The sequence below is a fragment of the Pseudophryne corroboree genome, chromosome 9 (assembly GCF_028390025.1).
Source record: "Pseudophryne corroboree isolate aPseCor3 chromosome 9, aPseCor3.hap2, whole genome shotgun sequence".
In the NCBI taxonomy this organism is placed as follows: domain Eukaryota; kingdom Metazoa; phylum Chordata; class Amphibia; order Anura; family Myobatrachidae; genus Pseudophryne; species Pseudophryne corroboree.
The window spans coordinates 254,081,627-254,098,821 of record NC_086452.1 but is presented as its reverse complement, the minus strand read 5'-3'; the positions used below and the strand labels follow the sequence as shown (position 1 = coordinate 254,098,821).

Here is a 17,195-nt window from a genome sequence, read left to right as displayed (position 1 = left end):
AGATTCAGACGCATGCAACAAATGTAGTAGAGATATGTTGATAGGGGATGGCTAATCTGACGCAGATGTAACCTAGTATGGTCATGTTATTGGAGTGACAAGGGCGTGTTGCTGAAAGTGGTTGACGCTGAATGCTCACATTGGAGGCCATACTCAGATGGATGATCTGTGCCTAGAATAGGGCTGGTGAAAGTTTCAATGGTCGACTGATGGTATCCTCTCATTCACACATAACATAATTTCAGCATTTGTAGACACTAAAAGTGGGCGTTTGTACACCAATGAAGGACACTGTAGTGGTAGTAGCTTAAAGTCGCAGATGCAACTGCAGCAAAAAATATACGTTATGGTAAGAACTTACCGTTGATAACAGTATTTCTCCTAAGTCCACAGGTTCCACAGGATACATTGGGATATGGTTGAGCGACAGTGGATCTTGCAATAATCGGTCAAAGCTTTCTGGCCTCCCAGCATGCAGTGGGCCCGTCCATATATATCCCCGCCTCCTGGCTCAGGCAAATCAGTTGTTTTCCAAAGTTTAAGGCATGAGCATCATGTAGAGCCCAAATTAGGCGTGAAGAACACACATGGACACCCTTTCGTACAAGAGGGAAGAAGTTAGTGAGTAAAAGGATTCTCAAATCAGGTGCGTCAGGATGAGATCCCTGTGGAACCTGTGGACTTAGGAGAAAATAGGATTTTGATACCTACCGGTAAATCCTTTTCTCTTACTCTGTAGAGGATGCTGGGGACTCCATAAGGACCATGGGGTATAGACGGGATCCGCAGGAGACATGGGCACACTATAAGACTTTGAATGGGTGTGAACTGGCTCCTCCCTCTATGCCCCTCCTCCCGACCTCAGTTAGAAAACTGTGCCCAGGAAGACAGACATTTCGAGGAAAGAATTTATTGTTTAAACACGGTGAGTGTCATACCAGCTCACACCACGAACATACCGCAAAACGTGGCATTCAATAGAATACCAGCCAATGGTATGAAAAAATATACAGCCACATGCTGAGAGAATATGTAACACAACCTGTGTGTCAACACAACCAATAATAAGACACCACATGCCATGGCATGAACAACGTCAGCAACAACCTGACAGAAAAGAAACACCACAAGAGCGTAACCATAACCAATAACTGCAGACACAGTACGCACTGGGACGGGCGCCCAGCATCCTCTATGGACTAAGATAAAAGGATTTACCGGTAGGTATCAAAATCCTATTTTCTCATACGTCCTAGAGGATGCTGGGAACTCCGTAAGGTCCATGGGGTTTATACCAAAGCTCCAGACCAGGCGGGAGAGTGTGGACGACTCTGTAGCACAGATTGAGCAAACAAAAGGTCCCCATCAGCAGGGTATCAAACTCATAGAACATAGCAAAAGTGTTTGAACCCGACCAAGTAGCCGCTCGGGAAAGTTGAACTGCCGAGACTCCTCGGGCAACCTCCCAAGAAGAGCCCATCTTCCTAGTAGAATGGGTCTCCACCGACTTCGGTAATGACAATCCAGCCGTAGAACGAGCACGCCGAATCATATCACAGATCCAGCGTGTAACAGACTGCATAGACGCAGGCGCCCCAATCATGCTGGGAGCATACCAGACAAACAAAGCCTCTGTTTCCCCACTCCAGAAACCACATTTGGCAGAACTATTAACCGAGTTCTCAATTCCTCTCTATCCACATGGAAGATCAAACAGGGCTCTTGTGAGACAAAGCCGCTACTTTGGACACCCGCCTTGCGGACGTCAAAGCCAACAGCATGACCACTTTCCAAAAGAGAAATTTTAACACAACCTTACACAAAGGTTCCAAACAGTGTGACACAAGAAAATGCAACACCACGTCAAGGTCCCACAGTGCCAACGGGGGCACAAATTGAGGTTGGATGTGCAGTACTCCTTTAACGAAGGTCCGAACTTCCGGACAGGGTTGCCAATTCTTTCTTGAAAGAAAATGTATAAGGCCAAAACCGCACTTAAATGGAGCCTAAGTTTAGGCCTGTACCCACACCTGCTTGCAAAGAATGGAGAAGAACGACCCAGCTGAAAGTCTACCATAGTAGGCTTCTTGGATTCACACCAAGACACATATTGTCTCCAAACCCGGTGGTAAGGCTTTGCCGTTACTTCTTTTCTAGCCTGAAGAAGTGTGGAAATGACTTCACTGGGAATAACCTTTCTGACTAGGATATGGCGTTCAACCGCCACGCCGTCAAACGCAGCCACGGTGAGTCTTGATACACGCCCGGATCTTGCTGTAACAGTTCCTCACGTAGAGGAAGAGGCCATGGGTCTTCTATGAGTAAACCTTGAAGAACTGAATACCAAGCCCTCCTTGGTTAGACCGGAACAATGAGGATCGCCTGAACCTTTGTTCTTCCTACGTTTATCACCTTCCGAAGAGTGAAAACGGAGGGGACACATAGACCGACTGAAAACACTCAAGAAGTCCCGAGGACGTCCACTGCTATAGCTTGAGTGTCCCTTGACCCGGAACAAAATCCCTGAGATCTCTCGTTGAGGCGAGACGCCAACATGTCGACTTGAGGCACTCCTCAAAGACTTGTCACTTCAGTGAAAACTTCTCGATGACGACTGTATTTCTCCCGGATGGAGATCGTGTCTGCAGAGGAATCTATTTCTCAGTCGTTCACATCCGGATCGAAGGCTGCTAATATAGCGTTTACCAGTCTTTTCACCCAGCGGAAAACCATTTTCGGCTTCTGCCATTGCCACTTTGATCCTTGTTCCGCCCTAGCGGCTTACTTACACCACTGCTGTCAAATCGTCCGACAAAATTATCACGGGCAGATCACGAAGCATATGTTCATTGAAATTAGCTCTTAATTCAAGAAAGCTTATTGCAGACAAGCTTCCTATCTTGAACTTCTCCTCTGGAAATACTTCCCTTGCAAGGACTGCTCCCCAGTCTCGGAAATCTGCATGCATGGACACCAGGATCTCATCCTGGATTCCGAACCTTCGTCCCTCTAGGAGGTGAGAACAGAGCAGACACCACAGGAGCGATATCCTGGCCATTAGGATTATATTCCGGCACATGTGCAGGGGAGACCCGGGCCACATTTCCAACTTGCCCCGTGAAAACCACCATTTGACAAGCTCACCGAAAAAGGCCTCTTAGGCCGCACCCATCTTCATCATCAACGGAACATATTGATGGATTGTCACTGCAAATCTGATCCGACTCCGGATCCTCAGACCTCTTTCCACAGGAACACACAGAACTTCAACCGTTCTGTATCTACTCTGATACCCACCTCCGACGTCTGCGTCGTTGGGAATAACAGGCTTCCCCTGTGTTGAAGAACAGTCAGAGAGAAAACAACGATTTGCACCACTTGTGTCTTGACCTCGCCTTAATCAGGAAAGTGCCCCAGTACAGAATAACGATGGCTCTTACTATTGAAAGAATACCATCCTACTGCCATCACTCCGGTAAATGGCAAAGACATTCCTGGATATCCACCCAGGTAAGCTGAATGCGGAGAAAAATGCATTTAAACCCCTTTCTATCTTTACGTGCTGGAGCTCCCTGGTCTGAGAGATTCCATCCTGTAGTTCAACTTCGTAAGGAAAAATCTCTTTTTTTTTTAAATAGGGACAGCAGGACAATGCCCTGAACCTGACGCAACTCTGGTATGGCGTCGCGTACTACCTCCCCTTCCAGAGGGGAAACGGCAAGATCTATTTGAAAAATCAGTGAGGGGAAACATCTGTAAATGCCAGAATGTCCCCTTTGGATTCTATAATTAACTCACAGGTCCTAGTCCATTCCCGGACTGACTGAAAAGTAGTAGACGAGTTCCCACCGGAGTGGGCTCCCACCAGATACACCCAGTGACATTCGATGGATGTGGTAGAAACAGAAAACGACATCTGCTTCTGCGAACCTAACAAGGCTGCAGAACTCTTACCTTTTCACCTTCCACTATCTGCACCCGAAAGGGAAAAAAGAACGGTATCGAAACGGTGAAAATGACTGCATCCCACAACAGAATGCGTCACCAACCGTTGTGAAGGAGTCTAACTCACGAAGTTAGATTTACCAGTGGTATCCGCCGAGATTGACTGAACTGAGGCATCCCCAAACAGCTGTATACCGTCCCAGGAAGAAACTCCAGTATCTCTCGGAGTCAGCCTCAGCATTCCCTCGGCCACACCTCCTGCCGTCGCACGGCAGCCTGCCGTAATGTTATAGAGAAGAATCAACATAAGAAACCTCCCCTCTATCTTTAGGGTAATTCTAACGGATGCCTTTCCGAATATAAACACTCCCCCATGTGCATGTAATGCAAATAACTCCAAAGCATAGAAATAAAATATCACTTAGCTTCCTGTGTACGATCCTTTGTGACAGGGCCCCGTGTCGACCAGGAGTTGACTTCCACAGTATTCTATCCTCGGCGGGAAAAGAATAAACATTCGGACTCCTTGTGAGGATCTGAGACCAACTCGTCACGGCCGACCTAGAGCTTTATCAACAGAGCGACCAGCACATGAGAAGGAATACTTTTACTTCAGCATTCATTATAAATCATAATATGAATATACATAATGTAATACACAAATACACACATATCCTATATATATATATATATATATATATATATATATATAAAACATACATATAAGCGGATTGTCGGGAACCATCGGGTCCCTAGTGACATTAATGTGTACTGAATGTGTATGACCATGTACTGAATGCCCCAATTGTGGATCTATCAGGAAACCTTATGGTCGACAGAACACCTAGTATTCGTCGACGGCAGGGAGTAGTAACCAGGCAAAATAACATATTTGCGACCCCGAGGGGTCCGAGGGAAGTATACATAAATAATTTGAATAACACTCTCCCACATATACTACCATGTCTGTGCTCGAGCTACAGGCCAATGGAACCGTACCATACATATACATATAAATATATATACAGGTATAAGGCAGTTACAGCATGTTAATTTACACCCAGTAATAACAGTTGGTGCCGACCGGGTCACCCACATACTACTGTGTCTCCCATACTGTGTTTACTTTTGACAAGCATACAACTACCGACCTGTTGACTCTGCATCTACTGTATCAAGTACCAACAGGCGTCGGCGACGCCGACAGTGATCCCCATAGCTGTTTGTGACAGAGCACTCACGCATGTCGACACACGTGGACTATAGTGGGTATATCTGACAGGGAACACACAGAGAAACATGCACAACAATGATTACATGCCCATTATCTAAAAAAATAGTGCTATATTTCCCTCAATATAATATTAAAACACTGTGCCCCCCCTCGTTTGCACTGTACAGATTTTTGTCGGGGACAGAAAGAAAATGGCGCTGAACACTGTTGTGAGGGCTAAGCTCCGCCCCTTTTCGGCGCGCTTCAGCCCCGTTATGAATATATCTTGTTATGCAGGCAGGGGACGTATATAGTGTCTACGCACTGTATAGCTGTTTTCAATTGATATATATATCAATACCTGCTGTCCAGGGTGCCCCCCCCTGCGCCCTGCACCCATGTAAAACCGTTGGTGTGTGGGAGCAATGGTGCGCAGCGCGACCGCTGCCGTTATACTGGCGGGGGTATTGTACACGGTATCCGGGCACCGAATATGCTTTCTTGCCAGTGTAAAAGAGACCCTCAGTAACTGCTGCCCAGGGCGCTCCCCCCCAGCTCCCTGCACCCTGTGAGTGCCGTTGGTGTGTGGGAGCATGGAGCGCAGCGCTACCGCTGCGCTGTACCTCTGTTACTTAAGTCTTCTGCCGTCTGAAGCCTTCTGTTCTTCTAATACTCACCCGGCTTCTTTCTTCTGGCTTCTGTGAGGGGGGTGACGACGCAGCTCCGGGAACAAGCAGCTAGGAGCACCAAGTGATCGAACCCTCTGGAGCTAATGGTGTCCTGTAGCCTAAGAAGCAGAGCCCTTAACTCAGAAGAAGTAGGTCTGCTTCTCTCCCCTCAGTCCCACGATGCAGGGAGCCTGTAGCCAGCAGGTCTCCCTGAAAATAAAAAACCTAACAATAAAGTCTTTAGAGAAACTCTGTAGAGCTCCCCTAGTGTGTGTCCAGTCACTCCTGGGCACAGAATCTAACTGAGGTCTGGAGGAGGGGCATAGAGGGAGGAGCCAGTTCACACCCATTCAAAGTCTTATAGTGTGCCCATGTCTCCTGCGGATCCCGTCTATACCCCATGGTCCTTACGGAGTCCCCAGCATCCTCTAGGACGTATGAGAAATACCGTTATCAACGGTAAGTTCTTACCATAACGTATATTTTTCCTGCATGGTCCACAGGGTATCTACAGGATACATTGGGTTGTCCCAAAGCAATTTAGTGGTGGGGACGCTCCTGATTAGACAGGAGAATCCTTTGCCCGAATTCAGCGTCCCGAGAGGTAAAGGTATCTACGGCATAATGTCTAATGAATGTGTTAATGGAAGACCATGTGGCTGCCTTACATATCTGTTCTGCTGAAGCACCACGTTGTGCTGCCCATGATGGACCTACATTGCTAATAGAGTGAGCAGAGACTTAATACGGAATCTGGAGATCAGCCTGAGAATATGCTTCTGAAATCATTATCCGAAGCCACCGTGCTAGTGTCTGCTTATCAGCAGGCCATCCTCTCTTGTGAAATCCGTAGAGAACAAAGAGAGAATCTGTCTTACTGATAGCACTGGTACAATCTACGTAGATTCTTAAGGCACGGAATACGTCCAACGATGCATCTCCAGCAAAGAGAGGTCTGACCCCTGGAAAGCCGGGACTACAATTTCTTCTTTAAGGTGGAATTTAGACACCACCTTAGGAAGATACCCAGATTTAGTTCTGAGAACTGCTCTATCTGGATAAAAAATCAGAAATGGAGGATGACATAACAATGCGCCTATAACCTTGAGATACAGCTTCTTGCACCCAGGCATCCGTGGAAGATTTGTGCAAAATGAAGAAGTCGACCTCCCACCCTGGAGTCCCCCAGGTGGAGGCCCGCACCATCAGGCTGATGGCTTATCTTCTGTTTAAGAAGCCGTTCCTCTGGTTGCCCAATTCTTTTTAGACTTACCAGACCTGATATACTGGGACTGTTTGCTATCACCCTTTCCTTTTCTTTGAGACTGAAATGGCCGAAAAGCTGGAATTTTAGGCTTAAGTTTGTAAGTAGAAGGAAACTTAACTTTCTTGAAGTCTGCTTCTGACTCCAAAATACTGGTTACCAAAGAGAATGTCTCCAGTAAAAGGTAACGACTCCAAAACTTTTTTGGATTCTGAATCAGCTTTCCAGGTGTGTAGCCAAACTGCTCGGCGAGTGGCTACTGTTGAGGTTGATGCTTGAGAGGCAATAGTACCCATATCTTAGGTTGCTTCTTCCAAGAATATTGCAGCCTGTTTGATATGTGCCACATGGGATTTTTGCTGTCTAGATGTCATTGAAATTTCCCCTTCCAATGCATCTGCCCAGGCAGCCATTCCTTTAGCCTTCCAGATTGTAGCCATGGCTGGTCTAATGATTGCCCCAGACAGTGAAAAAATGTTTTTTTAGCAAACCATCGACTCTCCTATCCATGACATAATTTAAAGAAGTTGAAAGCATGTGTATCTACTTTAGTGGCTACCTCCCTCTTTAAACTGCCCCCAGTCGGAAAAGGATAATTGGTATTCCATTTCCTAGGAATTCTAAATTTCTTACTGGGCGTAACCCAAGCCTCTTCCATAATTTCCGTCAGCTGTTCTGATCCAGGAAACTCAGTCTTAACTGTTTTGGGACGTTTAAATACAGGTGCCTTGGATTTTAACACAGGCTCCGCTGATTCTTCCAAGGAAAAATTGGATTTCAATGCAGTAATCAACTCAGATACAGTATGTCCACTGAGCTGAGACCTTCTACCTCATATGCAGAACCAGAGTGTAATGAGTCTTCGTCCTCTGATGAATCCTCATCTGAAACATGTGTAGACTGTGAAGATGTTGTTTCATGTCTAAATGATTTACTTACTATTGGCTTTTCAGCCTGTTTCTGTAAAGAGGCTACCGCTTCCCCTGCTGGAAATGATAAACTGCAGGTGGAATGCTGCACATAAGGGTTAATAGTGTAAACTATCGCTGGTACAGAAGTTGGAATTATCCGCACAGCTATACTGGATAATGTCTGTGCAAACATAGCCCATGGGGGATCAACTGCGTCTGCCTTGAATTTTGCAAGAGACGTTGGTGAAAGCTAAAACAGTTTGCACACAATCCATCCTGAACCAGATCCTGAGAGGTTAACCCAGCTTTACATGACAAACATGATATGAGTGTCGGTGCTGCTGTGAGTGTATTTTCCTCACCTTTGCCGCTCTTAGACATGATAAATAATCAGACCCTTTCAAAGTGTAATACACAATTTGTGACTGTAATCACTTTAAGATGTGTTAAAGTGACATACAATCTGACCCTACCCTGCTTAGCACCAACATTGAGTATCGGAGTAAACAGAGAAAACTAACAGAATTTATAGCAAAGTCAGCAATCACACTAGCAGTCAGTCACAGGTTATACATTAGTATAATAAGCAATATGAGCACATATTCAAACACAGATACAGTATGTAGGAGAAACTTATTACTGCATCACTTTATAAAATTTTTTTAACTGTATTCAGGCGCATAGCAAAAGAAACCACAGTAATATTATCAAACTCATATGCATTATGCACTTATCCAACTATCTGTACTCAAAGGTAGACAGAGACTTAGTGCTGTATAGCCCGTACTCAGGAGAGTGGGATACAGGGAGACTTACCCCGCTTCCAGGATCGATCAATACGTTTGCGAATGCTGAGTGGATCCAAGCACTATGAGTGTACACCGCCGCTCCGTGAACCTATAGTGAACACAAACGCCCAAGTGAACACTGACGCACCAGTCACACAGCCGCCTATGCTGCGACTGGGTCCCTTAGTACTTAGCATCTTGGTTGGAAGTGGGAATTCAGTTCATGGCGGGAGACTCAGAGGAAACTGGTCATAAACCTGGGGGGGGGGGAGGCGACCAGGGGAGCGTCTGACTCCCCACTGCTGACATCAACCCTAGGGATCGATGCCTTACCTTCCCTCCGTGCTCTGGCCACAGCCTGGTAACGTCTGCTGGACCTGCTAGTTTATCCGACACAGACGTCCGCCGAAACAGCACTGTACTCATGGGTAAGCATTGTCGCAATCTGGCGGGGAGTTGTTGGAGCGACTCTTTCTAAGATATGTATAAGACGCTGTTTAGAAAGATCACTCAGAAAAAATAGTAAGACTATAAAAAAAAAGCTTATGGCTACTAAAAACCAGCAGCCCTTAGACCATGGTCCGGCTCCTGCCGCACCAAACAAAAAACTGATTTGCCTGAGCCAGGAGGTGGGGATATATGGAAGGGTCCGCTGCATGCTGGGAAGCAAGAAAGGTTTGATCAATTGTTGCAAGATCCGCTGTCACTCAACCATATCCCACTGTATCCTGTGGATACCCTGTGGACCCTGCAGGAGAAAACGAAAGGAAGGCCAAAATTGCGTCCAACTCTATGAGGAAAGATCCAGCCCATCTTAACAAACCTGCCTCCGATTAGGGCTGATTCTATAAATTTCCTGGACGGGTTTTCCATCCCAATCCGCTCCTGGAGGGAAGTGATGGGAAGGCGACAGATGTTGCTGCCTGACTTCCTGCAGTTGAGTAGCACCCCTGGTACTGCCTGGATAGAATAGGTGAACAGCACTGGTGCTGTGTATAAATTAATTTCCCAAGATTTTTGAAATGAGATAAGGGGTGGAGAGTGCTCATTTTAGATGCATTAGGGTCTGGGCAGAGAGGTACACAAATATTTCCACTCTGCAAAGAATCTTTGTACTGGCGGAGACTGGATCACATCCTATACATACAGTGGAACGACTTTTGTGTTTATCATTTGCACTTCAACTGAGAATGCACAACAGATCTAAAACACAAAGGGTCACATACAACAAAGATAGTACCAATGCCCCCTCACTCACTTTCATTATATAGTTAGCAATATTGGCTACACAGCTGTATTGTAGGATAAAAACTGAATAGTTAATGAGATTGTACTTATAAAGGGGTTTGGTATGATATCCCACTGCTTGGGATGCGGAATGTCACTATACCAACATCGGCATCTCAAGCGGGGAAATGCCGGAGAGGGGCGAGCACAACTAAGCCCCTTGCTGGCTCACTGCACTCACCACTCTGCAGGCTCTGTGGTGAACTACGCTCGCCAAAGATTCTATTCTTCCACTATGGGTGTCATGGACACCCATAGAGGGGGAATCACTTACCTTGCCGGTATACTGGCGGCAGTATGGTGCCCCTATCGTGATCTCGACAATTGGTATGCTAACCGCATACCTTATAAAGAATATCAGGTTGGTTGGACTTTTCTTCTGACATTTACATTTCTTCACACACTTCTAAATGACACAATGGCCTCTAAACAGCAGATAGTAATTATGCATCTTCATGAGTGCTGACCAAGGCATCCTGTGAACTCATGGGTGGATGAGTACATTGCCTTCCCTGTTCTGCTTTAGGTCCGGAGCTTTCACTGGTTAGGCTCTTCTCTTTTGAGGGCGGGCAGGGCAGTGGCTCAGCCAGCAATCCACAGCAACAGGTGGGGAGAATGGGCTTCAGACACAGGTCACCCTCAACTTTAAGCCGCCATTATTCCACCAATGTGTGTGCACTTTACACTAGAGATGAGCGGGTTCGGTTTCTTTGAATCCGAACCCGCACGAACTTCACTTTTTTTTTCACGGGTCCGAGCGACTCGGATCTTCCCGCCTTGCTCGGTTAACCCGAGCGCGCCCGAACGTCATCATGACGCTGTCGGATTCTCGCGAGGCTCGGATTCTATCGCGAGACTCGGATTCTATATAAGGAGCCGCGCGTCGCCGCCATTTTCACACGTGCATTGAGATTGATAGGGAGAGGACGTGGCTGGCGTCCTCTCCATTTAGATTAGATTTAGAAGAGAGAGAGAGAGAGAGATTGCTGTGATACTGTAGATTAGAAGAGAGTGCAGAGTGCAGACAGAGTTTAGTGACTGACGACCACAGTGACCAGTGACCACCAGAGACAGTGCAGTTGTTTGTTTTATTTAATATATCCGTTCTCTGCCTGAAAAAAACGATACACAGTCACACAGTGACTCAGTCTGTGTGCACTGCTCAGCCCAGTGTGCTGCACATCAATGTATTGTATATAAAGCTTATAATTGTGGGGGAGACTGGGGAGCACTGCAGGTTGTTATAGCAGGAGCCAGGAGTACATGATAAATAATATTATATTAAAATTAAACAGTGCACACTTTTGCTGCAGGAGTGCCACTGCCAGTGTGACTAGTGGTGACCAGTGCCTGACCACCAGTATATTAGTAGTATTGTATACTATCTCTTTATCAACCAGTCTATATTAGCAGCAGACACAGTACAGTGCGGTAGTTCACGGCTGTGGCTACCTCTGTGTCGGCACTCGGCAGGCAGTCCGTCCATCCATAATTGTATTATATACCACCTAACCGTGGTTTTTTTTTTCTTTCTTTATACCGTCGTCATAGTCATACTAGTTGTTACGAGTATACTACTATCTCTTTATCAACCAGTGTACAGTGCGGTGGTTCACGGCTGTGGCTACCTCTGTGTCGGAACTCGGCAGGCAGTCCGTCCATCCATAATTGTATTATAATATATACCACCTAACCGTGGTTTTTTTTTCGTTCTTTATACCGTCGTCATACTAGTTGTTACGAGTATACTACTATCTCTTTATCAACCAGTGTACAGTGCGGTAGTTCACGGCTGTGGCTACCTCTGTGTCGGAACTCGGCAGGCAGTCCGTCCATCCATAATTGTATTATAATATATACCACCTAACCGTGGTTTTTTTTTCGTTCTTTATACCGTCGTCATACTAGTTGTTACGAGTATACTACTATCTCTTTATCAACCAGTGTACAGTGCGGTAGTTCACGGCTGTGGCTACCTCTGTGTCGGCACTCGGCAGGCAGTCCGTCCAACCATAATTGTATTATATACCACCTAACCGTGGTTTTTTTTTCATTCTTTATACCGTCGTCATACTAGTTGTTACGAGTATACTACTATCTCTTTATCAACCAGTGTACAGTGCGGTAGTTCACGGCTGTGGCTACCTCTGTGTCGGCACTCGGCAGGCAGTCCGTCCAACCATAATTGTATTATATACCACCTAACCGTGGTTTTTTTTTCATTCTTTATACCGTCGTCATACTAGTTGTTACGAGTATACTACTATCTCTTTATCAACCAGTGTACAGTGCGGTAGTTCACGGCTGTGGCTACCTCTGTGTCGGCACTCGGCAGCCCGTCCATAATTGTATATACCAGTGACCTAACCGTGGTTTTTTTTTCTTTCTTTATACATACATACTAGTTACGAGTATACTATCTCTTTATCAACCAGTCTATATATTAGCAGCAGACACAGTACAGTGCGGTAGTTCACGGCTGTGGCTACCTCTGTGTCGGCACTCGGCAGCCCGTCCATAATTGTATATACCACCTAACCGTGGTTTTTTTTTCTTTCTTTATACATACATACTAGTTACGAGTATACTATCTCTTTATCAACCAGTCTATATATTAGCAGCAGACACAGTACAGTGCGGTAGTTCACGGCTGTGGCTACCTCTGTGTCGGCACTCCGCAGCCCGTCCATAATTGTATATACCAGTGACCTAACCGTGGTTTTTTTTTCTTTCTTTATACATACATACTAGTTACGGGTATACTATCTCTTTATCAACCAGTCTATATATTAGCAGCAGACACAGTACAGTGCGGTAGTTCACGGCTGTGGCTACCTCTGTGTCGGCACTCGGCAGCCCGTCCATAATTGTATATACCAGTGACCTAACCGTGGTTTTTTTTTCTTTCTTTATACATACATACTAGTTACGAGTATACTATCTCTTTATCAACCAGTCTATATATTAGCAGCAGACACAGTACAGTGCGGTAGTTCACGGCTGTGGCTACCTCTGTGTCGGCACTCCGCAGCCCGTCCATAATTGTATATACCAGTGACCTAACCGTGGTTTTTTTTTCTTTCTTTATACATACATACTAGTTACGAGTATACTATCTCTTTATCAACCAGTCTATATATTAGCAGCAGACACAGTACAGTGCGGTAGTTCACGGCTGTGGCTACCTCTGTGTCGGCACTCGGCAGCCCGTCCATAATTGTATATACCAGTGACCTAACCGTGGTTTTTTTTTCTTTCTTTATACATACATACTAGTTACGAGTATACTATCTCTTTATCAACCAGTCTATATATTAGCAGCAGACACAGTACAGTGCGGTAGTTCACGGCTGTGGCTACCTCTGTGTCGGCACTCGGCAGCCCGTCCATAATTGTATACTAGTATCCAATCCATCCATCTGCATTGTTTACCTGAGGTGCCTTTTAGTTGTGCCTATTAAAATATGGAGAACAAAAATGTTGAGGTTCCAAAATTAGGGAAAGATCAAGATCCACTTCCACCTCGTGCTGAAGCTGCTGCCACTAGTCATGGCCGAGACGATGAAATGCCAGCAACGTCGTCTGCCAAGGCCGATGCCCAATGGCATAGTACAGAGCATGTCAAAACCAAAACACCAAATATCAGTAAAAAAAGGACTCCAAAACCTAAAATAAAATTGTCTTAATCTTACTCACACAGTCAGCTACCTCATTGCGCCTCTTTTTTTCTTTGCGTCATGTGCTGTTTGGGGAGGGTTTTTTGGAAGGGACATCCTGCGTGACACTGCAGTGCCACTCCTAGATGGGCCCGGTGTTTGTGTCGGCCACTAGGGTCGCTAATCTTACTCACACAGCTACCTCATTGCGCCTCTTTTTTTCTTTGCGTCATGTGCTGTTTGGGGAGGGTTTTTTGGAAGGGACATCCTGCGTGACACTGCAGTGCCACTCCTAGATGGGCCCGGTGTTTGTGTCGGCCACTAGGGTCGCTAATCTTACTCACACAGTCAGCTACCTCATTGCGCCTCTTTTTTTCTTTGCGTCATGTGCTGTTTGGGGAGGGTTTTTTGGAAGGGCCATCCTGCGTGACACTGCAGTGCCACTCCTAGATGGGCCCGGTGTTTGTGTCGGCCACTAGGGTCGCTAATCTTACTCACACAGTCAGCTACCTCATTGCGCCTCTTTTTTTCTTTGCGTCATGTGCTGTTTGGGGAGGGTTTTTTGGAAGGGCCATCCTGCGTGACACTGCAGTGCCACTCCTAGATGGGCCCGGTGTTTGTGTCGGCCACTAGGGTCGCTAATCTTACTCACACAGCTACCTCATTGCGCCTCTTTTTTTCTTTGCGTCATGTGCTGTTTGGGGAGGGTTTTTTGGAAGGGACATCCTGCGTGACACTGCAGTGCCACTCCTAGATGGGCCCGGTGTTTGTGTCGGCCACTAGGGTCGCTTATCTTACTCACACAGTGACCTCGGTGCAAATTTTAGGACTAAAAATAATATTGTGAGGTGTGAGGTATTCAGAATAGACTGAAAATGAGTGTAAATTATGGTTTTTGAGGTTAATAATACTTTGGGATCAAAATGACCCCCAAATTCTATGATTTAAGCTGTTTTTTAGTGTTTTTGGAAAAAAACACCCGAATCCAAAACACACCCGAATCCGACAAAAATAATTCGGTGAGGTTTTGCCAAAACGCGTTCGAACCCAAAACACGGCCGCGGAACCGAACCCAAAACCAAAACACAAAACCCGAAAAATTTCAGGCGCTCATCTCTACTTTACACATAAGGTACTCACTGTGAGTAGTACATTATTGATGTGTTACATTGTGTTGAATAAAAATAAAAGACATATTAACTGCTAATCTTGAGACATACCTAGAATTATTTTACTGACAGTTTAGATGACAATTAAATCTCCATCAAAATAATTAAATTCAATAGTATTTATCAGACAGCTACTAATATGTCTATAATAAACCTCAGTATCATTATATGGTGAGAACATTAAAAAAAATGCAATAAAAAGGCCAATTATCAATGTTCTGTTTTTGTCTTCCATGAATTCCACTTAAATCTGCACAACCTAAAAATTGACCTTTAAAATTAATAGCAACCTATGGAACAAATGTGGCAACAGCTAAAAGGCAACCGTTGGCAACTTGAGTTAATACTAATGAGATAATACTCTGAAGAATGGAAAACTTACTTGGACACAGGTCTCCATTACAGAGATCATTTTCATACTCTTTCCCTTCACATTTGTGACCTCCGTACTGTGGTGCTGGATTTGCACATTCCCGAAACCTTTGACGAAGTCCTCCTCCGCATGATAAACTGCAGGATGTCCAGCTACCCCAAGCTGACCATTTACCATCCACTGGATAAATGAGGAGGAAACACATGAGTCACGAGTGATCATCATTTGCAACTCTAATCAAGGTCAAGGGATGGACATTGATATTTAGTGGTTTTCTTCTGATGGTAGTGCGTTAATCATTCAGTGGCAGGTTTTTGAAGGTTACTGCCATTGTATGGTATGGAAGCAATGGCCATTTGATTCACCATCTCAATTGAGCTGTTTAACATCGAGAGCAGCCATGGGTTGCTATTCTGCGCAAACATGGTGTTTATTTGCACATGCGAGAACCATCAAAATTATTTGCTTTTTTTCATCAAATTCTTTAGATGAGCTTTCATTGAAAGCTTTGATGGCCAAAGCCTTGCCATCATTTGATGGTGGGCTTCTGATGTCCATCCCTCTCTCTATTCAATCATATACAAAAGGTTTTTGCATGGAAAGTATTCAACACAATTGCTGCCTACCAGATCTCATGGGAAAAGTGCAGGGTTTGTGAGAGGGCACATGTAAGAAAATAAATGTTGCTTTTGAGCAGGAGAACCATTTTGAATAAATAAAGTGAATAGACACTTTGGTATCGAAGTAAAACATAACACAAAGATAAAATATAACTATGCATTGCAAAAAAATAGATTTCGCTTATAATTATTGAATAATTGTGTGAACGAATGCAATATTTTACAATTTACTAAAATAATTATTATTTGTCAATCTTACTGTAAGCAGCTCTATGTACACTTCATGCATAATCTGTAAATCTGCCAATATAGTCATTAATTATTAAATCATTAATAATTAATATTTATTTACAAATAATTAGCCCTGCATGTGCAATCCAAGAGAATGTTTTTTAAATTAAATAATAGTTTGCAAAATTATCATGTATAATGTGAAATAATAGCAAACTCTGTTACAATACAACACGATAAGCAACAATAATAATGACTTACCTGGACAGTGCTGGTCATTGCAAATCTGTGTTTGTGTGTCCTGTCCTTCACAATTTGCTCCTTCAAATGATGGTGGGGGATTATTACAGAACCTTATACGTGTCTGAGTTCCTTTTCCGCATGTCTTGCTGCATGGACTCCAGGTTTGCCATGGACTCCATATACCATGAACTGCAATACATTAATAATAAACAATCGTAAAGGATTAATATATTTCTGAATACTCATTAAACCCGTTTTTTAAGGTACAGCTGAACATATTAGGCACTGCATCTACATGAACTGTCACAATGTTGTCAATGTAACTTGGCATAACGTCCACAAATGTCAAGAAGGAGGATTACAAAACCTCAAGAAGTTTTATCTGTTATATGTTTAGTTAATTATAATGGAAAACCTTGCTTTGTTTGCCAATTGTTGGATCCTGCATTTTGTTCTGATAAAGCCTATTACAAAATAGCAATACTACACAACTAAACACCTACAAAATTATTGTGCTGCAGCACAGTGATCGGCAAGCGTGTGATCAAAGCCCAGCCTGCAGCTCATTTCTGTGCCTTCCCCCACCGCTGTGCCTCACAGGGGAAACTGACGTCACCTTGCGATGTGACGTGATGATGTCACACTGCATGTCCAACGGCACTCTCCCCCCGCTCACCCACGCTCTTCTCCCGCCATGGTCTCAGTCCTCGTGTGGCACCACACCACAGGCAGCATTCCTCTCAGGGGGACTGGGAGCTGCCACCAGAGAACACATTCTGCTAAGACAGTACAGCAGAGTCACTGCGACATACAGTAAGTCACTATTC

The 17,195-nt window shown here is 44.8% G+C and overlaps 1 protein-coding gene across 3 annotated transcripts in view; it reads right to left on the bottom strand.

The window, feature by feature from the left end:
• HMCN1 (hemicentin 1) overlaps positions 1 to 17,195 on the bottom strand; it is a 1,072,092-nt gene that overhangs the window by 193,638 nt on the left and 861,259 nt on the right. For all 3 annotated transcript variants that reach the window (XM_063940215.1, XM_063940214.1, XM_063940213.1), the window contains 2 exons: positions 16,387 to 16,557; positions 15,284 to 15,454 (listed from right to left, as the gene is read on the bottom strand). In XM_063940215.1, the coding sequence (XP_063796285.1) occupies positions 15,284 to 15,454; positions 16,387 to 16,557 (342 nt within the window). The remainder of the gene's footprint in view (positions 1 to 15,283; positions 15,455 to 16,386; positions 16,558 to 17,195) is intronic.